We start from the raw sequence: 27,522 nt of genomic DNA, 5'->3' as shown, positions 1-27,522 counted from the left end.
ATTAATAATTATTAAAGAGCTTTGAGCCCATAATTGCAACACCAGAGGACATCACTAAATTCTATTTGTAAGTAATGATTTTTGGTTAAGAAATTAATATTTTTCAAATTATGATTTTAAAGTATAATTCTTGATGAATATGAATTAATCAATAATCATAATCCTTACAATTGTTACTATTAGTATTGTTTTAATACCATCAATTTCAGAAACTGGGACATGAGGAAGACAATTATTGGTTTTGTAAAAATAAAATAAAGTGTTACACTCGGTATGGTCTTTAGGTTTTTAAATGACGCTGTTTTTAGGATGAAGAACCAGAGTCCACCGTCTGCCAGGTTTGTGGTGTGGATAGTCTGTTCTGCAGTGGCCAACACCATGACAAGGTTTACCGCACCTTTGATTAACCTTTTGCCTCACTCTGTGATGTTTCAGCCTTTCTCTTTCAAGTTTCCAGAATGTAGTTTTTCAACTATATATACATCTTTGCTTCTCCCTCTAAGCTTTCTGTCTCTAAGACTCAGGCAAAGAGGCAGATGAAGAGACTAAAGTGGAACAAGGCTTCAGGTCCAGTTGGATGCTTCAACAAAACCATTGTCACCTGGAGAAAGCAATCATCATGTTCACCATCATGCTCAATATTTCTCAAGTTCATTTAACATAATCAGGTCTGATTGACCTTGTCAGAAACTACAGAGAACACAAATGGAAGCCTCAACCATGGAACCTGACAAAAAAAAGACCACTGTTTTTTAATTGGTTGTGTGTCTTAGCAGGTGGTCTGGAGCACCACAGGGAACTGTACTTGCATCATTCCTGTTCACTCTGTACATGTCAGACTTCCAGTTCAAGATAGAGTCCTGTCAATTGAAGGAATCCTTGGATGCCTCTGCAGTTGTGGGGTGTATCAGAGCTGGCGGACCACTTTTTTGACATGGTGTGAAAACTAGCATCTTATCTTGAAAGGGAACAAAACAAAAGAGTATTGTAGATTTTAGGGGGAACAGGAATATGTCAAACACTTTTTCCATCGTAGGAAAAGAAGTGTAGGAGTTAAAATAAATATTTTTGTGTTCACCTTGACAACATACTGGAGATGCCGCAGTGATGCTGTCTCCAAGAATGTACAGAACCAACTAATATATTTGAGGAAACATGTTTGCAGCAAAATGTGGCAGCTCTATAGGTTCAGAGCCAGTGACTAAAAGACTCAACATACCGATAAAGAAGGCTAGAGCTAATTGTGCATAGAAGGATGCTTGATCATAGAATGAAGAACATAATGGACACCCTGAGCATCCACTTCACGCCACACTAACTCAACAACAGTGTCCTCCTCAGATCTGCTGCAACACAGACTGATACAGGAGATCCCATTCTGCCCAACATATATGACTATTTGAAGAAACAAAATGAATTTAAATTGAACAGGACAGTTGTATCTGTGCAATTTCACAGGAGTGGATTAACTAGTTTTATTTTACTGGAATACCAAGGGAGCAGCCCATCTAGGAGCATTATTTTTCGAAGTTATTGTGTAGTAATCATAGAACTTAATTTTTAAACATTCTCCGACCTATTCAACTTTTCTCTGACTCCATCTCCTGTTGGAGTGTTTCGGCAGGAATGCATTTCATTTTGATTCAACAGCTGACTTGGCTTTTTGTCACAAAGTCCAGATGTGCTGAATTCTCACCCTGGTCATGCTGAGGGTCCAGCATGGCTGACTGTGAAGATCCCTGCAGCCCATCCCTACCTGCAAAATGGACCATCCAAACACAAGTGCCGCAAAACAAATGTTTATTTATTTTTCCCAGTATGCTCCATTAATGATCAACTCCAGAAATCATACATATGTGGTTTTCTTTCCAAACAAGAATCAAGTGCAGTTACTTCAAACAAGGCACAAAATATTTCGAGTACTCAAAAACTACCACCATCACATAATAAATATACATATGTATTCTTCTTTTAAAAGGTAGATACATATATACATATTTATTTTTTTCAAAGTGCTCAATAAATTAACAGAACAATATTTATCAAATGAAATAGAAAAACAACAACATATCTTGCCAGATACACAATTGTAATGAAAAGACTGATCAAGACTGATTTAATTAGAAAATAGATTACTTACACAACATGCATGTATTAAATAAAAACCTAAAACTGCACCAGACAATAAACCCTTGAAGTCTGTAAAGCCCACCTTCTAATCTGACAAGTACATTCACAATATATTAGACCCCCTTACCCCGTTCCTCTGAGCAGCTTAGAAAAATAGAGCTTTGGTGTCCTCGTTACAAGAATAATAATACAAATAATATTATTCAGAAGGAAACATACAGATTAAGGACAGTTCAAATCAGTGAATACAGTGATCCCGTAATGTCTTTGGTTTAGTAAGGCAAAGATGACATTACAACAGCAGCTTTGTTGCAGTGGTCAGCAGCTTCATTTGGGACTTGCACATCATGTAAAAACAAGATGATGAACAAAGAGATTCTCTGAGGTGTGCAGACAGCAAACTGCTAGAGCTACAAGCTCACTTTACCCATTTCCAAACACATACAGAGAGTTTGGGCCATACTGCACAATCTATCCATGAGTGTAGACGGATGGATGTGGGTGTCTTCATCTAAACGAGAACAAGTCACACATATACAGAGATATTGTCTGTGCTGTTCTGATCTGATCTGTAACTTTAATAGATGCATAATTTCAATTTAAAAAGACTATTTTCAACAAACATAAAACCCAACAAATGAATTAAAAAAAACCAAAATGGCAGTGAGAGCCACAAAGCATTCAGTGGTCCACCTGCATCTGGTCCTGCTGGCAGGATATTGCTAGAAGAGCTTACTCACAAAGCTGACAGAAACACAAACTATGATTAAACTGGTCTACTGTCTGTTTTAGTAACAAGGATTTAAAAAACAAAGATAAAACCCTCTTATCTGACTTGCAGATTTGATGCCTAAGCATCATAAGAATTCATATCTCACCTATATTTCATATGCTGCCTGCAAATTAGACCAGTATCAGAGAAAGATGTGTGTGGTAGCAGTACAGTCAGAGTGCTCAATGCTCCTTCAACCTGTGAAGATGAGAAATATTTACATGTGGAGAGCTCAGTTGTCATTAGGTTTTAGTCACAAGCATTACGTTCAACACTGAACCTCCACAGTTGAGAGGAATTCTGAAGACGGCCATCTGCTATTGGTATAAACAGAGTTAAGGTTTCATGCTGTGTTTACATCCTGCTTCCCGTGCAAACATACAGTGTGTGACCCTTAACTCCAGTACTGAAACCTGTCCTTCCACATACACATTCATATATCTTATCATCACAGTATGACTTGTACTTAAATGGATACACCATATTGTCAAAAGGAATCGGTTGTCTGCCTTCACATATCAAGTGTCATCCCATTCTTAGCCACATAAGGTTTCATATGATGTTGGCCCACCAACACAGCTATAGGAGCTTCTGAACAAGGCTTTCCCCCAGGTTTTGAGTGTGTTTATGGGAATTTAGACCATTTTTCCAGAAGCACATTCGTTGGATGATAAATCTCTGCTCTGATTAATCCAGAAAGGTGTTTTGTTGGGTTGAGGTCAGGACCGAGAAGTTCTTTCCCACCAAACTTGCTGATTCATGTCTTTATGGATCTTACTTTGTGCACTGGTGCACAGACATGTTGGAAAAGGAAGGGAACATCTCGAAACTTGTCCCACAAGTTTGAAGGATGAAATCACATGAAAAATCTTGGTTTGCTAAAGCATTCAGAGTTCCTTTCACTGGAACTAGAGTGAAAAACAGCCCCACACCATAATCCTCTTTGCACTAAACTTTACATCTGGCACAATCCAGTCAGGTAAGTGTTGTTGTCCTGGCAACTGCCAGAGCCAAACTAGTCCATTAGAGGCATTATTTGTCACTCTAGAGAACACGTCTCCACTGCTCTAGAGTTCAGAGCAGCTAGCTTTACACAACATTCAACACATTGCACTTGTTGATGAAAGGCTTGGATGCAGCTACTAGGCCACTGAAACACATTCCATGAAGGTCTTTACACACGGTTCTTCAGATAAGGGCCATGTGAAGTTTGGAGTTATGCAGCTGTTGATTAAAGCAAGTTGGTGACCTCCATGCACTATGTGCCTCATCATCAGCTGACCCCAACTCTGGGATTTTCCATGCCCTAAACACTTCGGGGCCGAGCTGCTGTTAGTCCCAACTGCTTTTATTTATCTGGCAGTTTGCATGGATGTTCTACACCTATGGCTGAAGAGATGAATGATGAATGGATTGGAAAGATGACCCAATACTTTGGAAATATAGTGTATCGATACTGCCTTTTCTAAAAAGGTATATTTATTTCCATAAATTTAACTTATATCAAATCAAACTGAGTCACAATGTGTAATAGAAGTACTTTATGAAGAAAAACAGCTGATAACATGAGGACCCTGGGCAGAGCCATGGTGAAGACAGAAGGCAGACTTACTCAATAGCAGAGACACGGTGGGATTTAGATGAGGACAGCTCCTTTGTCACCAGCCGCAACAAAAGCTTCAACACAGAAGAAATGAAAATATTTTACACATAAAAATCTCCTATAAATGAAAGCCTATATTTACAGTTTACTTGTTAGCAGCAAAAACATTTAAAAGAAAAAGAATATCTCAAAACCAACATGAAAAACGTTAATTTCCCCTTTAGCTTGTCTTTTGGTAAAAATGGTTAAAATATAGTTTTTCTCATTTCTAGCCATGTTTACTCTGGGTTGTTATGATGGCTATTACAGATGAAGAGTCACAGTTTACATTTCCCTTGCTACTGTGATTGAGTGGTATAATTGTACTTTTCTACATTTTAGTATAAAGATTAAAAACACGAAACTGCAGAAGACAATATTTCATTAATAAAATGGAACACATGCAGCCAGCTTGCTGTTTGGCTCAGTGGAAATATGAGAAATATATTTCAGCTACTGTAACTTGGCAGAATGGCACTTTTTGGCAGAACATCATAACTCCTGCAGAGATCACTGAAACTGTGCTGAAATCCCAGGAAAGACCTGAGTAGAGAGGCCCAGGCACAACTGCAGCTGAACGTAGACAGGATAACAAGTTCTGGTTGTAAGAAACCAGTCTGGCTCCAAGGAAAATGAAGGAACCTGCTCTATTACAGTGTGAAAGATCAGCACAAAGCCGTGCATAACAGTGAAGTATAAAGAAAATTAAATCTGCCCCCCCCCCAATGTCTGTGCTTTGATTTGGCTGTTCTAACGATTTGATTCAAACCATTCTATTGTAGCTGTGGCTGCATATTTAAGGTTTTTGTCTCGTTAGAAGGTGAACCACCCCAGTCTCAAGTTTTTTATATCCTCTTGCAGGTCTTCCAGAATTGTCCTGTAGTTACCTCCATCTGTCCTCCCATGAACTCTGAGCAGCTTCCCTGTCCCTGATGTTTTCAGGGTGACGTCTAGTGTTCATTTTCAACCACACAAAGTTTTGCATCAACAACAAAAAGTTCATTTGTGGTCTCATCTAACTAGGACACCTGCTACTACATGTCTGCTATGTCCCGTACATATCTTGTGGCAAAGGTCAAACAGGATCTCCTTAGACTTGCTTTCAACAAAATGCATTCTTCTAGCTAGTTTTTCATCGAGGCCAGGTTTGTGGAGTGCCCAACTAAAGGCTGTCCTTGAATAGCTGTGGATCTCAGCAGTTCGGCCTGTCAGTGTAAAAAGCCTTATCTGGTAGATTTGTAGTTTATCTATACTCTTTCGGATTTCCAGGTAAAGGACTGAACAGAGCTCTTTGAGAATTTCAAAGTCTGAGAAATAGTTTTCTAACCTAACTCTGCTTTAGACTTTCCCTCTGACCCATCTGATGTGTTCTTCGGTCTCCATGGTTCTGTTTGTTCCCTATTGTTCTTTAGCAAACCTCAGAGCCCTTCGGAGAACAGCAAGATTTAAACAGAGATTAAATCACATACAGGTGAACTGTTTCCTACAGGTCCTTCTCAAAATATTAGCATATTGTGATAAAGTTCATTATTTTCCATGATGAAAATTTAACATTCATATATTTTAGATTCATTGCACACTAACTGAAATATTTCAGGTCTTTTATTGTCTTAATACGGATGATTTTGGCATACAGCTCATGAAAACCCAAAATTCCTATCTCCCAAAATTAGCATATCATTAAAAGGGTCTCTAAACGAGCTATGAACCTAATCATCTGAATCAATGAGTTAACTCTAAACACCTGCAAAAGATTCCTGAGGCCTTTAAAACTCCCAGCCTGGTTCATCACTCAAAACCCCATCATGGGTAAGACTGCCGACCTGACTGCTGTCCAGAAGGCCACTATTGACACCCTCAAGCAAGAGGGTAAGACACAGAAATACATTTCTGAACAAATAGGCTGTTCCCAGAGTGCTGTATCAAGGCACCTCAGTGGGAAGTCTGTGGGAAGGAAAAAGTGTGGCAGAAAACGCTGCACAACGAGAAGAGGTGACCGGACCCTGAGGAAGATTGTGGAGAAGGGCCGATTCCAGACCTTGGGGGACCTGCGGAAGCAGTGGACTGAGTCTGGAGTAGAAACATCCAGAGCCACCGTGCACAGGCGTGTGCAGGAAATGGGCTACAGGTGCCACATTCCCCAGACCTGGGCTACAGAGAAGCAGCACTGGACTGTTGCTCAGTGGTCCAAAGTACTTTTTTCGGATGAAAGCAAATTCTGCATGTCATTCGGAAATCAAGGTGCCAGAGTCTGGAGGAAGACTGGGGAGAAGGAAATGCCAAAATGCCAGAAGTCCAGTGTCAAGTACCCACAGTCAGTGATGGTCTGGGGTGCCGTGTCAGCTGCTGGTGTTGGTCCACTGTGTTTTATCAAGGGCAGGGTCAATGCAGCTAGCTATCAGGAGATTTTGGAGCACTTCATGCTTCCATCTGCTGAAAAGCTTTATGGAGATGAAGATTTCATTTTTCAGCACAACCTGGCACCTGCTCACAGTGCCAAAACCACTGGTAAATGGTTTACTGACCATGGTATCACTGTGCTCAATTGGCCTGCCAACTCTCCTGACCTGAACCCCATAGAGAATCTGTGGGATATTGTGAAGAGAACGTTGAGAGACTCAAGACCCAACACTCTGGATGAGCTAAAGGCCGCTATCGAAGCATCCTGGGCCTCCATAAGACCTCAGCAGTGCCACAGGCTGATTGCCTCCATGCCACGCCGCATTGAAGCAGTCATTTCTGCCAAAGGATTCCCGACCAAGTATTGAGTGCATAACTGTACATGATTATTTGAAGGTTGACGTTTTTTGTATTAAAAACACTTTTCTTTTATTGGTCGGATGAAATATGCTAATTTTGTGAGATAGGAATTTTGGGTTTTCATGAGCTGTATGCCACAATCATCCGTATTAAGACAATAAAAGACCTGAAATATTTCAGTTAATGTGCAATGAATCTAAAATATATGAATGTTAAATTTTCATCATTACATTATGGAAAATAATGAACTTTATCACAATATGCTAATATTTTGAGAAGGACCTGTATTTAGGTAACTGCTGAAGAAAATTGGTTCCACGGGTTTTTATTTAGAGGCCTGAATACATATGCATGACAAGGGTTTTCTAAATTGTATTTGTAAATATTTCCTACCATTTCACAATTATGCATAATTACATTCAATTTAATCTATTAAAATTGAACAGATTTATTTAATGTGCTAAAATGTGAAAAGGTTAAAGAGGCAGGATTATTTTCTGTAAGTCATAGTATGTAGTGTAAGAGAAACAACTGAAACATGGCAACAAACTGCCAACAAGTTTTTTTTAAGAGTTCATTAAGAGGTTGTTACCAGTCAAAACAGGCTTGTTGCACACTTGATTAGCTCCAACATTTAGCTGCAAAGTGTTACTAATTAGGTTAGCTTATTATTAGGTGACATGATCAAACACAGTTTTCTTACCTCCAACCCCACAACTAAAACATTACAGAAAAACTCTGGGCTGGCAGCTTCTGCTCTATGTTCATGCATCCAACATGTTTAAAGGGTGTTTAGAGGATGACAAAAGTGAGTAAATCAATTCCAAAAAGCTTCACACTACAGAGACATTTCCATCATACATTTAAGCTCTTCAGAATTCTGACTTATTACAGAGCATTATTGACAGGCTTATAATAACTCAAATAAAAAAAATTAACAATATCCTGTTGGTAAAATATGCTCTCATACCGTTTACATATCACCAAACAGAGTCCCCATTTACAGTCTGTGGTGTGAAATCACTTACCAACAAAGCAAGGAAGTCAGCAGTCATTAACATGTAGAAGACCCGATCCCAGCCACCTGCAGATAACAAACCAGCCAGCAGGGGGCCCAGAGCTGCACCTATCATAAACACAAGAATGATTGTTTATTTGTGTTTAGCAGAGATTAAAACTGCTCTATCCAGATAACTCCAGTGGCATAGCTTTAGCTTCACCTAAGTATTGTTCATGTTCTTACAATTAGTTTGTGCAATTGCACCTTTCAACATGCAAACAAACTGTACTGTGGCTTTTTAATTTAAAGACTTTATAATTAAATGCCATTTTGCTTATGCATTGTAAATGCTATTTACAATGCATTTAAAATGCGCTAAAAATGTTTGTTTTTTTAAGTTCAAAACGGTTGTTAATTGAATTAGGATAATTTACTGACTTTCTATTGTTTAATTAATCAATTACTAAAATAATGGTAGCCCTAATGTCTAGTTATTCTGCTTGCTGCTCACCCATCTCACATTCATTTTGTACAGCCTAAGGTGTTGTTTGTTCCTCCTTTCGTTCTACTAGGTTCTCTACTCTCAACTGGTCTTTGGTGTCATCTGGTGAGTACTGTACTAGTGAGTGTTGTACTATCTATGCATGTGGCAAATAAACATGCTAGTTTAGTTTAGCTTTTAGTTGTTTATTTTTCTCTCAGTTTTGTACCAATGACCATTTTGTTGTTTAATGGTGGCTAATCTCTGACTCTGGTTTCTTTTGTTTTTCATATCTACTTGGAAGACTGGGAGACAGGGTAGTAAACCTGGGCAGGTTGCTGTGGTTCTGATCGCCCAGCTGAAACACACATCAGTGGTTCTCTCTACTGATCCGTGATGAAAAATAAGAGTTGGTGTCTAAGCACCTAGTAGTGGGCGAGTGACAGTTTCCTTTGCAGAGCCTAAGATCTTGCTACTTGTATATACATTGCTCACACTAGTAACTCTGTCTGTGTGGTTTCGTTGCTCAGTCTCAGAGGCAGCAGGTGGAGAAGGATGACACAATTTTCTAGGGCTTCAAACCCATTTCCAGAGAGTTTGGCTGTCTGCTGTCCACCACTATGGTTACTAAATGTCAGGTCTGGCTGTTGCAGGTTCCACTGTTTGAAGATCGTAGGCAGACCCTGCAAAAGCTGCCAGTGTTGCCCAACCAGCTGCTCAGGCCAAAGGCCAAGAGGCCTCTAAAATGGCGGCCTCTGCAATTTGAAAACGACCGTGATCAAAGCTTTAAACCGAAAAAATCATTAAGAGATTAATTTATTGTGTGAATGCACTACTGAGTTCCTGTTTCTCTTTATTATTACATGCAACAATTTTTAGCACAAAACTACTTCTGCATACTTTGTGATATTTCAGCCATTCAAGTATTTAGCTCATTTTGGACATAACGTCTATGAGTTTTGGTATTTTTTACACTTTATTATATCTAGCTTTATGGCCCATTGGAATAAATGGAAAATCATAAAAAAAATAAAATCTCTCAAATTCTGCAAAAGGTTTGCACTCTTTGAAAGGTAACAACTTCCACCTACATTAAGCTAAAAACTCTATCCAAAATTTAAACGGGTCACAAGACATTAAGTTATCGTCATATGATTCAGCTTCTTGCTATCGTTAGTTTTTCTAAAATTCTGATTTAAATTGTATGCAACTTTTATCAAATTCTCCATCTATCACAGCTCCTCACTGTTTTTGTAACTTGTGTGATTTTTCATGAACAAGTTGCTCTTGTTCTTACAAAGTTCATTCTTACAGCAGTAATTTATGCATCAAAACGTAGGAAATATAAATACTGTAAGTACTGGTAATAATTTGCTCAGCCACAAAACATGACTTATTTTACTCTGCTGTTGTTAGCCTCTTTCAGTTTATTTGAAACACTTGTTAAATAACTTAAATTGCCTTAAATACTGATTATTAAAGTATGTTTCCAGTCCCATTGTTTAATATTATGTTAAACCTGTCAACTGTTGTGATTTACTTTTTTCAGGCTGTTTGCATTCTTATAATTGCACTACCAGAGTTTATTAGGAACATTGCTAAAATTCTCTACTGCTCTAAATACTGAGAACCCATTCAGAATGTACCATCTTTATTGACAGTGTAGAACAGTAATCCTCTAACATGGGTTTAAAAGGCAGCACTGATGTGTCGGTGTGTGGCTCCTACTATACATACGTGCTCACGTTATATCATTTAGTAGATGTATTGTTTTGTACATATGTTCCCCAGTCTAACAAACGTATTTCAAACTGAGCCACTAGACTTGTTATAGAACTGAATAGAAATCAGATCCATTGTTGGATTAAATAGTAGAGAAGCTGGAAGCTTGCTGTATTTGCCCTGTTGTTGGTAGGAGGGTTTTTGTTGCTGCAATAGATGGTTAAACAAGAAAAAACTGATTTTAAATACTGTGACATGTGTCATATATTGTGATATATCCAAAATATGTTGTGACATTATTTTAGGCAATATGGACCAGCTCTAAATGTCCACAATATACAGAAGGGAGGATTACTGCAGAAAAAGTTCTGTAACTTTGATGTGTTGTTCCAGGTTATTCAGAGTTGTTCAGGGTCCATTTTCAGGCATCAACACTAACTATCATTTAACTAACTATCAACACTGACTATCATTTCAGCCTACGGGCCGAGTGGTAGTGCAGAGTACCCGGCCTTCTTGGCGTCCCTGTCGGGGGTGCTGGATAGTGCCCCTCCCGGGGACTCCATTATTCTGCTGGGGGACTTCAACGCCCACGTGGGGAACGACAGTGACACCTGGAGAGGCGTGATCGGGAGGAATGGCCTCCCCGATCTGAATCCGAGTGGTGTTTTGTTATTGGACTTCTGTGCTAGTCACGGATTGTCCATAACGAACACCATGTTCAAACATAAGGGTGTCCATCAGTGCACTTGGCACCAGGACACCCTAGGCAGGAGGTCGATGATCGACTTTGTTGTCGTATCATCAGACCTTCGGCCGCATGTTTTGGATACTCGGGTGAAGAGAGGGGCTGAGCTGTCCACTGATCATCACCTGGTGGTGAGTTGGATCCGCTGGAGGAGGAGAAAGCCGGACAGACTCGGCAGGCCCAAGCGCATAGTGAGGGTCTGCTGGGAACGCCTGGCGGAGCCCTCGGCCAGGGATGTATTCAACTCCCACCTCCGGGAGAGCTTCGACCAGATCCCGGGGGATGTTGGAGACATAGAGTCCGAGTGGACCATGTTCTCTGCATCTATTGTCGATGCTGCTGCCCATAGCTGCGGCCGTAAGGTCTGTGGTGCCTGTCGTGGCGGCAATCCCAGAACCCGGTGGTGAACACCGGCAGTAAGGGATGCAGTTAAGCTGAAGAAGGAGTCCTATCGGCTGTGGTTGGCTTGTGGGACTCCTGAGGTGGCTGACGGGTACCGTGAGGCCAAGCGTGCTGCGGCCCGGGCTGTGGCAGAGGCAAAAACTCGGGCCTGGGAAGAGTTCGGTGAGGCCATGGAGAAGGACTACCGGTTGGCCTCGAAGCGATTCTGGCAAACCGTCCGGCGCCTCAGGAGGGGGAAGCAGTGTTTTGCCAACACTGTTTATAGTGGGGGCGGGAGACTGCTGACCTCGACTGAGGACATTATCGGGCGGTGGAAGGAGTACTTCGAGGATCTCCTCAATCCTGCCATCACGCATTCCGTGGTGGAAACAGAGGCTGGGGACTCGGGGTTGGACTCTTTCATCACCCAGGCTGAAGTCACCGAGGTGGTTAAAAGCTCCGCGGTGGCAAGGCTTCGGGGGTGGATGAGATCCGCCCTGAGTACCTCAAGTGTCTGGATGTTGTAGGGCTGTCATGGTTGACACGCCTCTTCAACATTGCGTGGCGGTCGGGGACAGTGCCTCTGGACTGGCAGACTGGGGTGGTGGTCCCCCTTTATAAGAAGGGGGACCGGAGGGTGTGTTCCAACTACAGGGGGATCACACTCCTCAGCCTCCCTGGTAAGGCCTACACCAGGGTATTGGAGAGGAGAGTCCGACCGATAGTCGAACCTCGGCTTCAGGAGGAACAGTGTGGTTTTCGTCCCAGCCGTGGAACACTGGACCAGCTCAATACCCTCTACAGGGTGCTCGAGGGTTCATGGGAGTTTGCCCAACCGGTTCACATGTGTTTTGTGGACCTGGAGAAGGCATTCGACTGTGTCCCTCGTGATGCCCTGTGGGGGGTGCTCCAGGAGTATGGAATCGGGGGCCCTTTATTAGGGGCCATCCGGTCCCTGTACGAGCGGAGCAGGAGTTTGGTCCGCATTGCCGGCACTAAGTCGGACCTGTTCCCAGTGCATGTTGGACTCCGGCAGGGCTGCCCTTTGTCGCCGGTCCTGTTCATAACTTTTATAGACAGGATTTCTAGACGCAGCCAAGGGCCGGAGGGGGTCTGGTTTGGGGACCAGTGGATTTCGTCTCTTCTTTTTGCGGATGACGTGGTCCTGCTGGCCCCCTCTAGCCAAGACCTACAGCATGCGCCGTGGCGGTTCGCAGCCGAGTGTGAAGCGGCTGGGATGAGGATCAGCTCCTCCAAGTCCGAGGCCATGGTACTCGACCGGAAAATGGTGGCTTGTCCTCTTCAGGTTGGAGGGGAGTTCCTGCCTCAAGTGGAGGAGTTTAAGTATCTCGGGGTCTTGTTCACGAGTGAGGGAAGAATGGAGCGGGAGATCGACAGACGGATCGGTGCAGCTGCCACAGTAATGGGGGCGCTGTGCCGGTCCATTGTGGTGAAGAGAGAGCTGAGCCGAAAAGCAAAGCTCTCAATTTACTGGTCGGTCTACGTTCCTACCCTCACCTATGGCCATGAACTTTGGGTCATGACCGAAAGAACGAGATCACGGATACAAGCGGCTGAAATGAGCTTCCTCCGTAGGGTGGCCGGGCACTCCCTTAGAGATAGGGTGAGGAGCTCGGCCATCCGGGAGGAGCTCGGAGTAGAGCCGCTGCTCCTCCACATTGAGAGGAGCCAGTTGAGGTGGCTCGGGCATCTATACCGGATGCCTCCTGGACGCCTTCCTCGGGAGGTGTTCCAGGCACGTCCCACCGGGAGGAGGCCCAGGGGACGGCCCAGGACATGCTGGAGGGACTATGTCTCTCGGCTGGCCTGGGAACGCCTTGGGCTCCCCCTGGAGGAGCTGGAGGAGGTGTCTGGAGAGAGGGACGTCTGGGCATCTCTGCTGAGTCTGCTGCCCCCGCGACCCGGTCCTGGATAAGCGGAAGACGACGAACGAACGAACGAACACTAACTGTTCTTCTATGGGATGAAATCAGGAGTAAGTGAAACAACAGCACAGTTCAAATAAAATTCAAGCTAAAACTGCAGCTATAAGCTTCTACGGCAGGGTGGCTGAACCCTGTTTAAAACATTTGTTAGATTTAAATAGAACCTTAATGAGCTTCAGTTAGAAATATCTGAAGTTAGAGAGAAATTCCATTCAACCTATTGATTCAGTGACGTATTGCTTCTCTACGTGGGAAAAGAAACTGCTTCCAAGGGGGAGACATGTTCCTTGTGAGTGGTACTGACCTACAGATCCTGTCCCATCAATGATGGCAGTAACTGTGGACAATGCTCTGGCGTTGCCTTTCAGGCTTTTGTGTGTTCCCTATTATCAAAGAAAAACAGAGAGAATCACAAAGGAGTGGGGTACATGTGAAAAAAAATGTATTAGATCAGAAAGTAGATTTTAGTTTCAAATTTTTACCAGATCTGCTGACACCGCAGTTGTTATGAGGGCATAGGGTCCATTTACCAGACCTCCACATACCAACAGCATTCCTGGGAAACACAAAACCGGTCAAACGTCTGGACCTAGAGACTAAGTTTGTGTCTACAGACCGCTTCACAGGGTATTCCTATGAAACCATTGACAGGGACATGCTGTATACAATATATGTATAGAAGTGTACATGTATAGAGCTCAGTTTCTCTGCAACGTCACACACACTGAGAAGAATCAGCAACAGACGATGAATCATACATGTACATTATGTTCCTTTTATCCTTGATTTTCTTTTCTCCAAAGTTGATATTTTTGGACTTAATGTCTGTACGAAGGAAGCGCCAAGGGGAAGTCTAATTTCTTGTTTGTACTCACAATCTTGGTCAATAAAGTTAATTCTGAAGGGAAAATGTGAAATTTACATTTAAAACAAATAACCCAACTTATTAGGAACCAGGTTTATTATTTAGTTTGGGAAATTAAGAAAGCATATTGATTTATTTTACATGAAATGTGCCTTTTAGCCTTTAACTGTCACTTCATGACATTTTAATAGAAGGATGGAGAAGTTCATTCATAAACCTTTGTGAACACTCCAACACTCCAGAATTATTAATTAATTATTTATACATTTATTAATTGGTCCTAATGAAAAGAATGGTTGAAACATCTCATCTGTCTTGTAACTGGATGATCATCATGCTACTGGAACCTGACACATTAAAGGCACAGTCAGTGTAAAATTCAAGGTTAAGGCAGGATTTTCTTTTTGTCTCATTTTAAAATCTGACACATCCTAACATGTTGAACTTCCTGCATTTGCATCAGTGCAGCTGTCCAACAGGAGAACAGGGAGCTGAGGGTGACTGGGCTCAGTTTTTACTTGAAAGGTGGTGAACTCTCTCTTTGCTGTTCATATTTTCCACTGTTTCATAGCTTGATGAGAATTATTCCAACATGAGACCATTTAAAGGTTTTCATACTAAATCAATTGCATCATTATTAGTGCTATGGGGACATTAGAACATACCAGATCCCGTCCCAATTCTTTCCACTTCGCCTGTTTTCGGAAACTTTGTGCACTGCTACGTTTGCTTCAACTCAGACGGAGCTCGATGCTTCTAAGATTCATGACGTGCAGAGCTCTAAAACTCAGCACCGAGCTTTCCAACATGTTTTCTAAATCACGTTCAACATATATAGAAAACAAATGCTCTACACAAAGAATTGCATCTAGTATTGTGGGAAATGGTTTTAAAAATCCCTGATAGTAAAATAAAATCTCATGCAAAGACGACAGAGATTCTTGTCCCACAGCCTTGGAGGGACAGCTGCTTCTTACCAACGGTTGGTCCCAGACCGAACTGGCTGATCATTGAGAAGCCATAAAGCTGCAGAGCAAAAAGTAAACCAACATCAGGAAGGAAGCCTGGATAAAGTCCATCAATATTTATGACTGATCTAAACAAAGTAGGAGGTTGTTTATATAACATGCATTATAAAAAAAATTACTTCTACATTATTGCGGGGTGCTTTGTTATAAACCATGTGTTGCACAATGAAATACAGTCTATTTATTTTTCACATAACAAACATGCATCATAGTCGGTTTAGACACTAAACATGAAAGCTTACTGTAGGAGCAGCCAGTAGTAACATGACAGCACATGTGGTGGCTCTCTTCCCCAGTTTATCAGAGATCACTCCTGCCAAGATCCCTCCTGTATGTATGGGTCACACACACACACCCGTGTTTTACTATCTTTGTGAGGACTTTTCAGTTACTTCCATTGACTTCCATTCATTTTCCTTGATTTTTAGTGCCTAACCCTGACCCTAACACTAACTCAATTCATACCCTAGTCCTAAACCTAACCCCTGTCCCAAGAACGGAATTTGAAAAAGTGAGGACCAGGAAAATGTCCTCACTTTGCGATAAAAATATGAAAAATGGTTCTCATTCAGCAACAAGTACAAGTACACACACACACACACACAATTTTCTGTCTATCCATTAGGAATGAATACACTTATTTATATGTCGCTAATTCCTGCAAAATAAACTGACTAAGTCTAACTTTACATGTTTACACAGCAGAGATAAAAGCAATAAAGCAAATAAAAAGATTCAGACTCCATAAGTATTTGTAAAAAACAAATTCTACTCAACAAGTATGAAGTTAAAACATTTCTCATGGCTCTAGAAAAAAAAAAGAAAAGAAAAAACATTCACTGACCCACAATTCCTCCAACATCAAACAAGGTGGAGAGATCTCCAGCTTTCTTTGCATCCAAGTGAGCTGAACAAGAAACACAGTTTATCAAATTCCTCTGACATGTAAATAAATTGATTTCAGTTCAATTCAGTTTATTGAGAAATGTTGTCTTCATAAAGCAAACAGATACAGTTTTTATAAAGATAAACAGTTACTGCAAAAGCTACTACTACTACTGTTAAAGATAAACAGTTTGGGACTAAAATTCAACAGAATATAAAGCGCTAAACTGAGATACTGTTACAGCTTTATGGTGATCTGTGTTGAAAACCCATTCTTGTTTGGTCATTTCCAGAGAAAATGACCAAACAAGAATGACAGTTTGTTACAAAGTGCACCTTTCTGTTTATTGCCCACCTGCTTTGGTAATGTAGAGGGGAAGCCAGAAAAGGAAGGTATAACTGACCAGTTTGGCAAAGAGCAGGCACAGAGAAAACTCCACCACTCCCTGCAAAGACAAACAATAATACCATGGCAGGTATTCACCCTTAGACTGAGTAATAAGAACTGACTCTTGTGATTGCAACCATTGCAGAAAAGTTTCTGTTTAACTGACAGGTATTCGCAGTGCTCCCATGAAGCTGATGGCAGAGAGCTCCGACTCACTCTTCACCACCACCACAGGCTGTGCTGGGACATAAACACTGTCCTGGGGCAGCAGCAGCTCCATGTCATAGCTCTGGAGAAGGACAAAGAGAAACAGGAAATCCACACATCAGGGGAAATGACCTGGTCTTACCAATACAAAGTCCACCGTCTTACTGAAAAACTACGAGGAAAGATTGGAAAGAACTAATAACCCAGAGGAACATCCCCAAATATTTTAACCACAGAGTCATTTCAAGATTTTCAAATGAAGGAAGAAATTAAATTGAGGTGGTGATAAATTGATATTTTCCCTTGAATTGTATGGATAGCTTAGGCTAATCATTAGTTAAAGTAACCTAATTAATGTAGATAGATCTGTGATGAAAATATGATTAAAAAGATTGTAAAGAATAGAAATCAAAAGTTGCATGTGAAATTTGATCTTTTCATTCTGGAGGACTGCATTTAGTCGAATATCTAGAAAGAAAATACTAATTTGAAAAACAGACAGTAAGACAAGTCCTCAGAGAAAACTGCCTCTGAGGTTCAGTAGCAGTACCAAGGAACTACCCAGCAGATTTCAATTCCAAATGATTTGCCCACAGTATAGTAAAGTAAATCCTCTGGGGCTCTTGAACTGACATCAATAAAATCAGCAGAGCCTAGGGGCAGTGTTTGGGTTTTTATTAAACAGATACTGACCCCTTCTCTTTTCCAATGGTTATGGTCAATCTGAGACAAAGAGGTATCCCAATCTTTGTGGTTTTTAGTATAACAATGGCCACTTTATCAGTTTATTATTTTACTTAGTGCCCCTACACGTGGCCCGATCTGGGGTGGCCGGGCTCTGGCACTTGGTGGTTTGGTCTGGCCTCCCCGGTGGCCTCGCGCTGTTCCGGACCCTTTGTGAGGGGCCTTGAGATGACATTGTTGTAAATAAGCGCTATATAAATAAATAAACTGAAACTATCTCTGTAATTATGCTGCTATAGGCTTAGGCTGCTGGAGGACATAATGACCACTTTCATCCTCTTCGCTACATTCTCATACTACTCTCCAATTTTGCATTATTTGCTGTTATTTCAGTTTTTAACTTTATGTTCTCTCTTTTCTCTTCCTAGAAGCTACACCTGGCCTGACTCTGTATCTACCTGTGACACCTTTCTGGAGAGGGGCATCGTCCGAGCTTCTGATGGCAACAACTTAATGCTCACCTTCTACAGATGATCCACATGGCCCTATCATTCAGTGTTTAACCCTTTCTCTCTCCTAGACATGGCTACTGACTGAGCTTTTACTGTAACTAATTATATGTGCTCTCTTTCAGACTGTAACCTTGAAAACTGGCTCAGAGTTTATCTGTTCTTTCTTTCTTGGTGAAACGACTAAAGGAGCTACATCCATTAACATTTACTTTTCCTTCCCATAGAAAGTACTCCTGGATCACTGCTTCTTTGTTCTCTTTGTGTCTCTGCTCTGTTCTCTCAAACCCCCAGTCGGTCATGGCAGATGGCCGCTCACACTGGTTCTGGTTCTGCTGGAGGTTTCTTCCTGTTAAAAGGGAGTTTTTCCTCTCCACTGTCGCTACATGCATGCTCAGTGTGAGGGATTGCTGCAAAGTCAACGCCAGTGACTGTCCACTGTCTCTACATGCTCATCCAGGAGGAGTGAATGCTGCAAGTCACTGACTGGATGCAATCTGCTGGGTTTCCTTAGATAGAAAAACTTTTTATCCAATTTGAATAAATAACTGAATCTGACTGAACTGTTCAATGATCAGGATTAATTGGAATGTATGAACCTGACTTTTGTGAAGTGCCTTGAGACAACATGTGTTGTGAATTGGCGCTATATAAATAAAACTGAATTGAGCCACGATGCACACTTTCACTGCCTCCACAAGAATTAGGACACAGACAGCTGCCATGTCCAGGATTAACTGATCATCATTAGTGTGACCACTGCTATAAAGACAGACTAGTTTACTGCTTTGGAGCATCCAGGTGTTTTAACCCAATGTCAAGAAGAAAAGATGTGAACTCTGAGCTTTGAAAAGCATTTTTGCTGCTCATCATTATACAGAGAGAAACATGAGGGACCTGCAAAAAATATTCAAAACCTTTACCAATGGTCTCGGTGCGCCCCCAGATCAGACAGGGCAGGGCCCAGAGTTAAACAAGGAGAAACAGAAATACTGCTCAAACTATAGTTAACTGTTAAATACTACAGTTATAGTAATAGTGGAATTACAAAAGGACTGAACAACTACGGCTTATTTGGGGAAAATAAACTGATTTACTTTGGTCTCTCAAAATAAAATGGCAGCACAGGTTAGCTTTGCAAAGTTCTGTCTGTGGATTTCCTTGTGCCATGAAAACCCAAAGACCAAACATAAGATATAATGCAGTACCGATAAAAACCTCATACTGATTGTCCAGCATGGTGGTGGTGGGCTGATCATTTGAGCTTTGCAGCGACTGGACTAGAACACCTTGCTGCTAGTAAAGGTTCCTTTATATACTAAAATATGCGACTTAAATATGAGGGTGCTGACAGCTGTTTGGTGCACCCTCAAATATGATCTGAGACACTAACTTCTCAACATAAATATAAACGTGCCCCAGCTCAATCAGGAGTTATTTCCTACCCAGTGGGGTGTTATAAGGCCTCCCAATTAAAAACAAAGCTTAGAAAATTATATAAAAACAGAAAACAAAACAAGAAAGTAACAGGAAATCTGAAAGTGATTAACATTGCCCAAGGATTTTCTAGACACCTCAAGGCTGAATCCAAATGTTGTTGCCTTAGAACACAACAAAATGCCTCACCTATCATCTGTACAGATGAGTCAGTCAGAGCCAAATACCTCAATTTTCAACAGTGAACAATAAGATTGCATATGTTGTTCTTCAGAGAGCCTTCCGCATTTAGATCCAGCCTCAGATATGACTACCACAGCAGCTATAGATCCCTGACCAAACTGACAGCCTACAGTAAAATATGAAGGAGACATTGAACTTGTTGCATCATTTAACAACTAATCAGGACGCAGTGTGTGTTGTCACTTAATCGTAGCATCTTGTTTCTTCAAGTATTGTGGGTCTGAGAGCAACTATTTATTATTTTGATTTTCCCTTAGCAGACGTACTAGCTCAAAATAAATCACCCAAGTTTTATTAAAGCTGTCTTGTACTTTACTAAAATTACTAAATAAAACTGGGTTAATAAGATCAAATGGCCAGACTTGATATTGCTGCTGATCACGTTCAGGACCCAGTCTATCAGTTTTATTGGATCCTCTCTGTGAGATAAGGTTTTAGATGGACCTCACTTCTGTAGTAAATAAAATATAAGGTAAAATATAGCATGACTGTGTCCATTTCAGGGTTCACAAAGAAGTTGTATTATAACATCTAATGTAATAACATATACAAGCACAGCAATGCACACCTGCTTTTTGTGGTGCTTGTTTTGTAGATATAACTTGGAATGTCCATTTGCTCCATTCCAGCTTTTGGCTGAAACCTGAATAAAGACATGTTTGTTACATCAAACAGTTAAAGACACACAAGAAGGTTGGTAAACAAACAAAATCATCTTTTACTTACACTGTTGCCAGGAGACAGGTTCTGAGCATATATACATTTTAAGTCATTTGGATCTGTAGAGGGAAAACAGGTTAGGTTAATCTGGTAGTGCTGTTTGTGTTCTGCCAGGAACCAGAAAATCAAGTTTTTATTTGTAATGGTTGCTCCTTCAACAAGAAGATGCACAATAACCAAACATTTCATTACTGCATAAATTAGATTAAACGTTTTTAGTTTATGTGCTGTTATGGTAAGGGTCAAATGGTCATCATTCACAGTGTTTTTCCTATCGTTCCTGGAGAGAAAATTAGGAACCTTGAAACAGGTGAGTTGCATAACCTATAAAGTTTTTAGTTTAATATTTACCAGTACAGAAACCTTCTGTGTGATTATGTAAGTTTTGAGACAACCTCTGCCTCCACTTCAGATCAATCTCTCTGGGCTCCTTTAATTGGCTCCATCACCAAGTGGGGGTGGGGCACCTTTGGCTTCGTCATGTGGGGCGTTGTGGCGGATGCAGGGGGGTGTCTGGGTTTGGGGTGTCCCTGGACTGTGGCCCCTGGCATGGCCCCAACTGGGCTGGGGGTTTGGTGGCTCTCGGGGGTGGCATCTGGTGGCAGCATGCGATGCTTTTGGGGAGCTTGTGTTGGCGGACATAGGTTACTGGCCTGCTGGCTATGTCGCCCCAAGCTAGGGTCCTGGCTGGGCCAGGGGGGCTTGGGTCCAGGCAGGAATGTCAGCAGGGTTTGGGCCGGCACATGCTCTGGCACCCGGCACCAGCCCGGAGGGCCTTTGGTGCATAGGTGGGTGTAGAGGCCTCCCAAACTGGTGGGTAGGTACCATCTCATTGCAGGTGCTCTGTCCTTCAAGGAGTGCACTGGCAGGGCGCAGGATCTGTGGGAGGGGGTGTGGAAGAGTCAACCTGGGTGTCTAATGTCTTATGTGTTCTGGGAGTTCGAATGTTGGGGTGGGTGAAGGTTTTCTTCTGGGATGGTGATGGGTGGTTGGCCTTGGGTGGGGATGGGCATCATTTGGACCTGGGCAGTTCTTGTTCGGATTCTGGTTCCTTGTCTGGGTCCCGGTTCTGTCTGGCGGAGAGGGGTCAGAGGGCTCTGCATGGTTTGGGCAGACGGTCTGGGTTTATCTCGGGATGGACTGGTTTTGATTTTGGCTCTGTGGGCTTTCTGCCTTTTGTGGAGTTTGGTGTGGGTTTTCTCGCAGGGCTACTTCTGGCAGGGGTATGGATGTCGGGCATGCTCTTGGACCTGGATGCTGTGGGTCTTCCTTCTCACAGGGGTGCACTTTCGTGGGGGGCTTTGTTTTTGGTGGGCGTTTTGCTTTGGGTGCTCTTTGCTGCGTTCTGTCCTCCGCTGTATGGTGTGCTATGGTGTTGGGGCAATGGTCCTGTGTGCGGCAGCTCTGGCCTCTGAGTGTGGGTGTCGCAGGGCGGGCGTTGCTGGACTCAGAGGTTGCACTGGGCTTCTTGCCCTTATACTGAGGTGGAGTTTCTTGTTTGCTGGGTGGTTCCTGGTGGGTGGTGTGTGCTTGGCGTTGGTGGTTTTCACCGTACACCTACTGATGTATGGAAGGAAGTGTGGTGTTGCTATGGCATTGGCTCGGGGGAGCAGCAGCTTAGCTTGGCTGTGTCATTTTTGCTTGGCTGGCATTGATGTTGGTGGTTCTGCGTCTCGGGGTGAATACGGCCTCTTTGCTGTGCGTACTGTGGCCTTTTATGTGCCGTTCTTCGGCTTGCTGGGCTGGTGTCTTTCATTTGGGCACAGTGGTGGGCGGTGGTGCATCGCGGGGTCTGCTTCACTGCCTAGCTGGCCCTGGGGGTTTCGATTTGTTTGTCTAAAGGGGACTGCATGTGCTGGATGCTCTGTTGGCTTGGCCCCGTGGGTTCGGGGATGGTTGGGCACGTTGGTCATGTGCCCTCCTTTGTGTGGCGTATTCTGGTTGCACTGGGCCGGCCGGTCTGCTCTTTTTTCTGTGGTGGGGCCGCACTCTGGGTCGTTGCTGCACCTGCTTCCGGCTGGCTTTTGTTGGGGGTTGGTGGCTTCTTCAGGCTGGGAACTGGGTGTTGGGGTTGGGGATCGGGTTTTGAGGGTTTGGGTGGTTCCTCGGGGATGTGTGGAGTACTCGGCGAACGGGGGTGCCCTTTTGGGATCAGCCGGGGAGCTGGCTCCCTGGGAGACCATTTTACCCCCAAGTCCTTCCCTCCCCTTCCCCGGACACCTCCCTCCATCACACTACCTCTTATGTAGTGCCTTGGGGTGCAGGTGCGTCATTAGAGTGCCGCAAGGGTTTTTTATCTCTGCGGCCCCATGGCAGCCTGTGCCCCAATTTTATTGTACAACTTAGACAGTCATTTATAATATTTTCATGGCATTCACACGTAGGGCCTTTGGTGTGGACGTGCTTAATCAAGAGGGAGGGTATTTTATCACCCTAACCTCTGGTGCCTGCGCTCAGCTCTAAGGGTTAGGTTGCATATATCCTCTTCTTGGATGTGGGGTCACCAGCATTTGGATCGGCTGAGCTGGATAATGTTTCTACCTGGGCTATCTTTGCAGTGGCAGTGATTTGATGTATCTGTGTGGTTGCTGGGGCGTGGTGGGGGACGCTGGCCCCGGGTGCTTGCCGTTGGGTGAGTTTGCAGTGTGAGTTTGTTCCATCTTGGTGTGGGGTTGGGGGTTCCGTTGTGTGCTCGGTGCTTGATGGTGTCAGCCCTGTGGGCGGGTCTGGGATAGAGTTGCACGGGGCCCTTGCCTTGCCGACACGGCATGCTGTGTGGTGGGAGCGGGACGTGGCGGGGTTGCTTGTAGTGGGGCTGGGTGTGACGCTTGCGCTGTGTTGGTGTCGCTTTGTCGGCTTTTCGGGGATGACGCTCTACTGTGGTGGTGTGCCCATGTGCTCTGGGGAGGGGATTCATTGGTTTGGGTTCAGTGGCACGTGTTCTATATCTGTGTTCAGGTGCTGGGAGTATAGAGTATGTTTGGGTTGTGTAAGTGAGTGTACAACGTCCATTGTTGCTTGTCTTTACATTGGGTGCGTGGGTGTGAGTGTTTTTATGTGTTTGCATGAGGGTGGGAATGTGTGATTGTGACTGTGCGTGCCTGTTTTTTGTATCAGGTTGGGTCTTGGGCTGCTCCCTCTCCTGGATGAGTTTAGGCCCCCCGTCAAATGTGGGGCCTATTTCCTCCCAGCCACACTACTTGCCGGTGGTTGGTGTCTCTGCCCTCCGGTGTACTTGTAGTTCTTGGTATCCGGGGCTGGGTGCTTTGGTGTGTGCTGGTTCACTCCCGGTGGCTGCTTGCCGGGCCCTGGACCCCTGGACTCTGTCGGGCCTCTGCTTGGGGAGTGATATGTCCAGGGTCTCGGGTCTCTGGGTCCATGGCTGGATTTGCTCTGGCGCAGACGGCTGCTGGCGGGGCCTGTGGGCTCGTCGCTGCAGCCTCCTGGGGCATCTGCACTGTGGCTGCTGGGTGGCTCCCCTGGGACTCTCCCCTGCTCTTCTCTGGGGGGGTTGTGGTTGTCGTTCTCCTTGGGTTCCTGTGCTCTGGGGGGCCTGTGGGGAAATTTATTTTGGAGTTCATTGGGGGTGGGGGCTCATGGGCTTGGGATTGGAATTCCTTGGGGGGTTGGGACTATTTTATTCTGTAGTGGCTCTGGTTGGCGGGCTAGTTTGGACCATGTAGACCCATCTTTTGTACATGGCCCCCTCTCCGGATGAGGATGGGGGTCGTTGGGGACTGGGGTTGGGGCGTCGGGGTTCGGGCCACGGTTGCTCAGGTTCAGGCACGAGCCCAGGCTAGCCCGGACCAGGTTCAGGTGCTGGGAGTATAGAGTATGTTTGGGTTGTGTAAGTGAGTGTACAACGTCCATTGTTGCTTGTCTTTACATTGGGTGCGTGGGTGTGAGTGTTTTTATGTGTTTGCATGAGGGTGGGAATGTGTGATTGTGACTGTGCGTGCCTGTTTTTTGTATCAGGTTGGGTCTTGGGCTACTCCCTCTCCTGGATGAGTTTAGGCCCCCCGTCAAATGTGGGGCCTATTTCCTCCCAGCCACACTACTTGCCGGTGGTTGGTGTCTCTGCCCTCCGGTGTACTTGTAGTTCTTGGTATCCGGGGCTGGGTGCTTTGGTGTGTGCTGGTTCACTCCCGGTGGCTGCTTGCCGGGCCCTGGACCCCTGGACTCTGTCGGGCCTCTGCTTGGGGAGTGATATGTCCAGGGTCTCGGGTCTCTGGGTCCATGGCTGGATTTGCTCTGGTGCAGACGGCTGCTGGCGGGGCCTGTGGGCTCGTCGCTGCAGCCTCCTGGGGCATCTGCACTGTGGCTGCTGGGTGGCTCCCCTGGGACTCTCCCCTGCTCTTCTCTGGGGGGGTTGTGGTTGTCGTTCTCCTTGGGTTCCTGTGCTCTGGGGGGCCTGTGGATGTCTGTGGCTCAGATCTCCTCCATATCCGTCCCGGGTCCAGGGGGGCAGGTCTGTGGCTCCTCACACTCATTATTGTATATTTTTAAGGAGAAACCTTGTATATACAAGCGCGCTCACACTCAGACCCACAGGTGTTTAGATTCAGGTGTTAACAGATACACAAATGTTCTATATCGAGCTGCATTTACCAATAAATACATCTTGCATTGATAAGTACTGTGCACATTTTGGTAAAAACACTGGTAATATGAATGTTTCTGCAGGTGTAGAAGCAAGCAGGGTGTTATCTTGTATTCTCTTCATCCTTCTTTCTTTCCTCCATTATGTTCTTCTTCTTTCCCCTTTTCCTTTTTGCCCCACCTTTCTCTCTTTCGTGCTTCTTATTTTTTTCCTTTTCCATTTCTGTCTCCATGTCCATAACAATTGAGAGCAGTTTCTAATAAAATTTCCTTTTATAAATATCAAGCAGGGCATTAGCTGTAATGCTCCACTTGTGAAAGTAAATCTGATGTTGGGCTTTTTCTTGGCACTAAGATAACAATTCCGCTACTCTGCTGGACAGGACACGATTAAAAAATATTATTTTTAGTTTTTTTCTTACATATGTAATTTCAGAAATGTTTATTTTATGACTTTTAATATTTAATAACCTAATTTGCGAGCGAAAGATGCATGGATACAATACACAAGTTCTGCCAGCAGTGTTGACCATGCCCACACCTGACTCCACCCTAAATACCACACTGAATCAGTGGTTCCTGGCAGAAATATGTTCCCTTTGCACAAAAGAAAATACAATTCTGAATCTTCAGACTATCTGACTATATGTTTTTAAAGATCAATGTTCCATATTTTACATAATTCTGATTATCATGATTGCAATTATTTTTATAAAAACAGGGAGTTACGTTCAATAAGGAAGAGGAAGCAAACGACTCCCATGGCTCCAATGATAAGTCCTGGTACAATGAAGGAGAGGCCCCAGTTAGAGGAGACCCAGTAACCAGCAATTAAAGAACCCAGGATGTTCCCCACTGAGGTGTGTGAGTTCCAAAGTCCCATGATGAGCCCACGCCTGCCAAAGAGACCACAAGGTTTCAACACTAAGCGTTTAAGGTGCCTCAGCCCATATAAGCTCCATTCATCTTCAGTGTAAGAGGTAATTATTCTACCGTACCTTCCTTTCCCAAACCAGTTGCCAATACAGGTCACAACACTGGGCCAGCCAGTAGTTTGAACCAAACCGTTGGCAACCTGGAACAAAACACAAAGCAAACATTATACAGTGTTTTACCAAACAGTAGTTTGGTCATACTCAGTAGTTTCCTGTCCTGACTCAGAACTAAGCTGGCTAAATGGGTGGTGTGTGTTTTTTGCTTCGTGCATGACAGCATAACAGTAACAGTCTACGCACCGACACTGGTGGAAAAATAAAAATAAAAATCACAGATTCAAAAGATTAATGTTCATCTCACCTGAACGAAAATATAGAAGCCGAGGCTGTGAATGTTGTAAATGTAACCAAGCCCAAAAAGGCAGGTGAAAAGCCCACTGGTCAGCATTCCCACTGTCAGATACAGCCGAATAGGTAGGCGCTCCCCAATGATGCCGCTGGATAGGAGGTACAACAACATGTTAGGGTCACATTCATGTATGATGGTGAAAGTTTGATTCATAACCTTCATCAAGAGGATCCTGTTTCTGCAGCTGATGTTAAATACAATGTGTTGAAGGGGTAAAACAGAACAATGGTTAAGTTTGAAAAGGTTGATGATGATCCTATTATATTATTCATTTTTAAGTGGCAATAAAACAGCATGCATTGGAGAGTATGACTACATGAATCAGTCAGTGACGGGCTGGGGTTCAACAACCAATAATTAGATTAACACCATACTAATGTTAATTCCGCTTGAGTTCCAGTTTTATGCTGCCAGTACTCTCCATGATGATGATGTGAATCAGATATTCTTCTGTTGTTTCCATATTAAAGCAAATGAAAATCTGTGGGACGAAGGAGGATTTGATCCCTGCTGATTTACTATGTTGGCTCACAAACAAAAGCAGAGTCTAGTTAATGCTAGTTTTCTTTTAACCCTATGTGTGGAGACAGAATATCGGAAACATAATAGTTAAAAAAAGTGTTTACATGTCACTGAATGAAAGAAGTATTTGATACCAAACAGTACAAGTCCTGGCTTCTAGTTCTGGTTAGTTACTGACTGATCCAGCAAAGCACACAAATCATTAACAGCTACTCCTGTCTTTAACCTGTTGTATAAACCACACAAGTCCACAGAATCCATTTGTTTTATTCCAACCTATCCACCATGATGATCAGACCAAAGACAAGTTGATCTGTATGAGGTTGGAATGGGTTTCAAGATCTTTAGCTAGAAGCTTGGTGGGAATGTGAAAGCTGTTGGAGGGAATATTGGGCAATGAAACAAATGCTGTGTCAAATGACCATCAGTCACCTTCAGTCTAGGGCTCCATTCAAGGCCTTGGTCTATGAGGAGAGGTTGATCATGAGAAAGGGGAAGGATTTAGCCCA

General features: G+C 43.4%; 2 protein-coding genes across 3 annotated transcripts in view; one reads left to right on the top strand and one right to left on the bottom strand.

The window, feature by feature from the left end:
* Nucleotides 1-1,783: 1,783 nt before the first annotated feature.
* Nucleotides 1,784-27,522, bottom strand: part of slc37a1 (solute carrier family 37 member 1) — a 35,665-nt gene continuing 9,926 nt past the window's right edge. The window contains exons 6-21 of one of the 2 annotated variants that reach the window (XR_007039014.1): nucleotides 26,444-26,579; nucleotides 26,146-26,222; nucleotides 25,877-26,043; nucleotides 20,555-20,607; nucleotides 20,397-20,471; nucleotides 16,915-17,037; nucleotides 16,716-16,806; nucleotides 16,320-16,382; nucleotides 15,718-15,803; nucleotides 15,425-15,473; nucleotides 14,065-14,138; nucleotides 13,887-13,965; nucleotides 8,333-8,430; nucleotides 4,515-4,579; nucleotides 3,009-3,100; nucleotides 1,784-2,641 (exon numbers count right to left, since the gene is read on the bottom strand). Coding sequence is in view for 1 of the 2 variants with exons in the window: in XM_047370695.1 (XP_047226651.1) it covers nucleotides 3,085-3,100; nucleotides 4,515-4,579; nucleotides 8,333-8,430; nucleotides 13,887-13,965; nucleotides 14,065-14,138; nucleotides 15,425-15,473; nucleotides 15,718-15,803; nucleotides 16,320-16,382; nucleotides 16,716-16,806; nucleotides 16,915-17,037; nucleotides 20,397-20,471; nucleotides 20,555-20,607; nucleotides 25,877-26,043; nucleotides 26,146-26,222; nucleotides 26,444-26,579 (1,252 nt within the window). In the remaining variant the exon portion in view is untranslated. Of the gene's footprint in view, nucleotides 3,101-4,514; nucleotides 4,580-8,332; nucleotides 8,431-13,886; nucleotides 13,966-14,064; nucleotides 14,139-15,424; nucleotides 15,474-15,717; nucleotides 15,804-16,319; nucleotides 16,383-16,715; nucleotides 16,807-16,914; nucleotides 17,038-20,396; nucleotides 20,472-20,554; nucleotides 20,608-25,876; nucleotides 26,044-26,145; nucleotides 26,223-26,443; nucleotides 26,580-27,522 lie in introns of both variants that reach the window. The other variant, XM_047370695.1, reaches the window with a different exon arrangement.
* On the top strand, nucleotides 20,616-24,940 carry LOC124871426. Its single transcript, XM_047370696.1, has 2 exons — nucleotides 20,616-23,500; nucleotides 24,359-24,940. The coding sequence occupies exon 1, from the start codon at nucleotides 21,524-21,526 to the stop codon at nucleotides 22,892-22,894; it is 1,371 nt and encodes a 456-aa protein (XP_047226652.1). The 5' UTR covers nucleotides 20,616-21,523; the 3' UTR covers nucleotides 22,895-23,500; nucleotides 24,359-24,940.

Source organism: Girardinichthys multiradiatus, chromosome 7 (assembly GCF_021462225.1).
Source record: "Girardinichthys multiradiatus isolate DD_20200921_A chromosome 7, DD_fGirMul_XY1, whole genome shotgun sequence".
Lineage (NCBI taxonomy): Eukaryota > Metazoa > Chordata > Actinopteri > Cyprinodontiformes > Goodeidae > Girardinichthys > Girardinichthys multiradiatus.
Note: the sequence above shows the minus strand (reverse complement) of the source record. Positions and strands in the feature narration are given on the sequence as shown.

Bases quoted from the DNA above. Each gene is read 5' to 3' on its own strand.
- LOC124871426 (XM_047370696.1), top strand. From the start codon at position 21,524: ATGGTGATGGGTGGTTGGCCTTGGGTGGGGATGGGCATCATTTGGACC.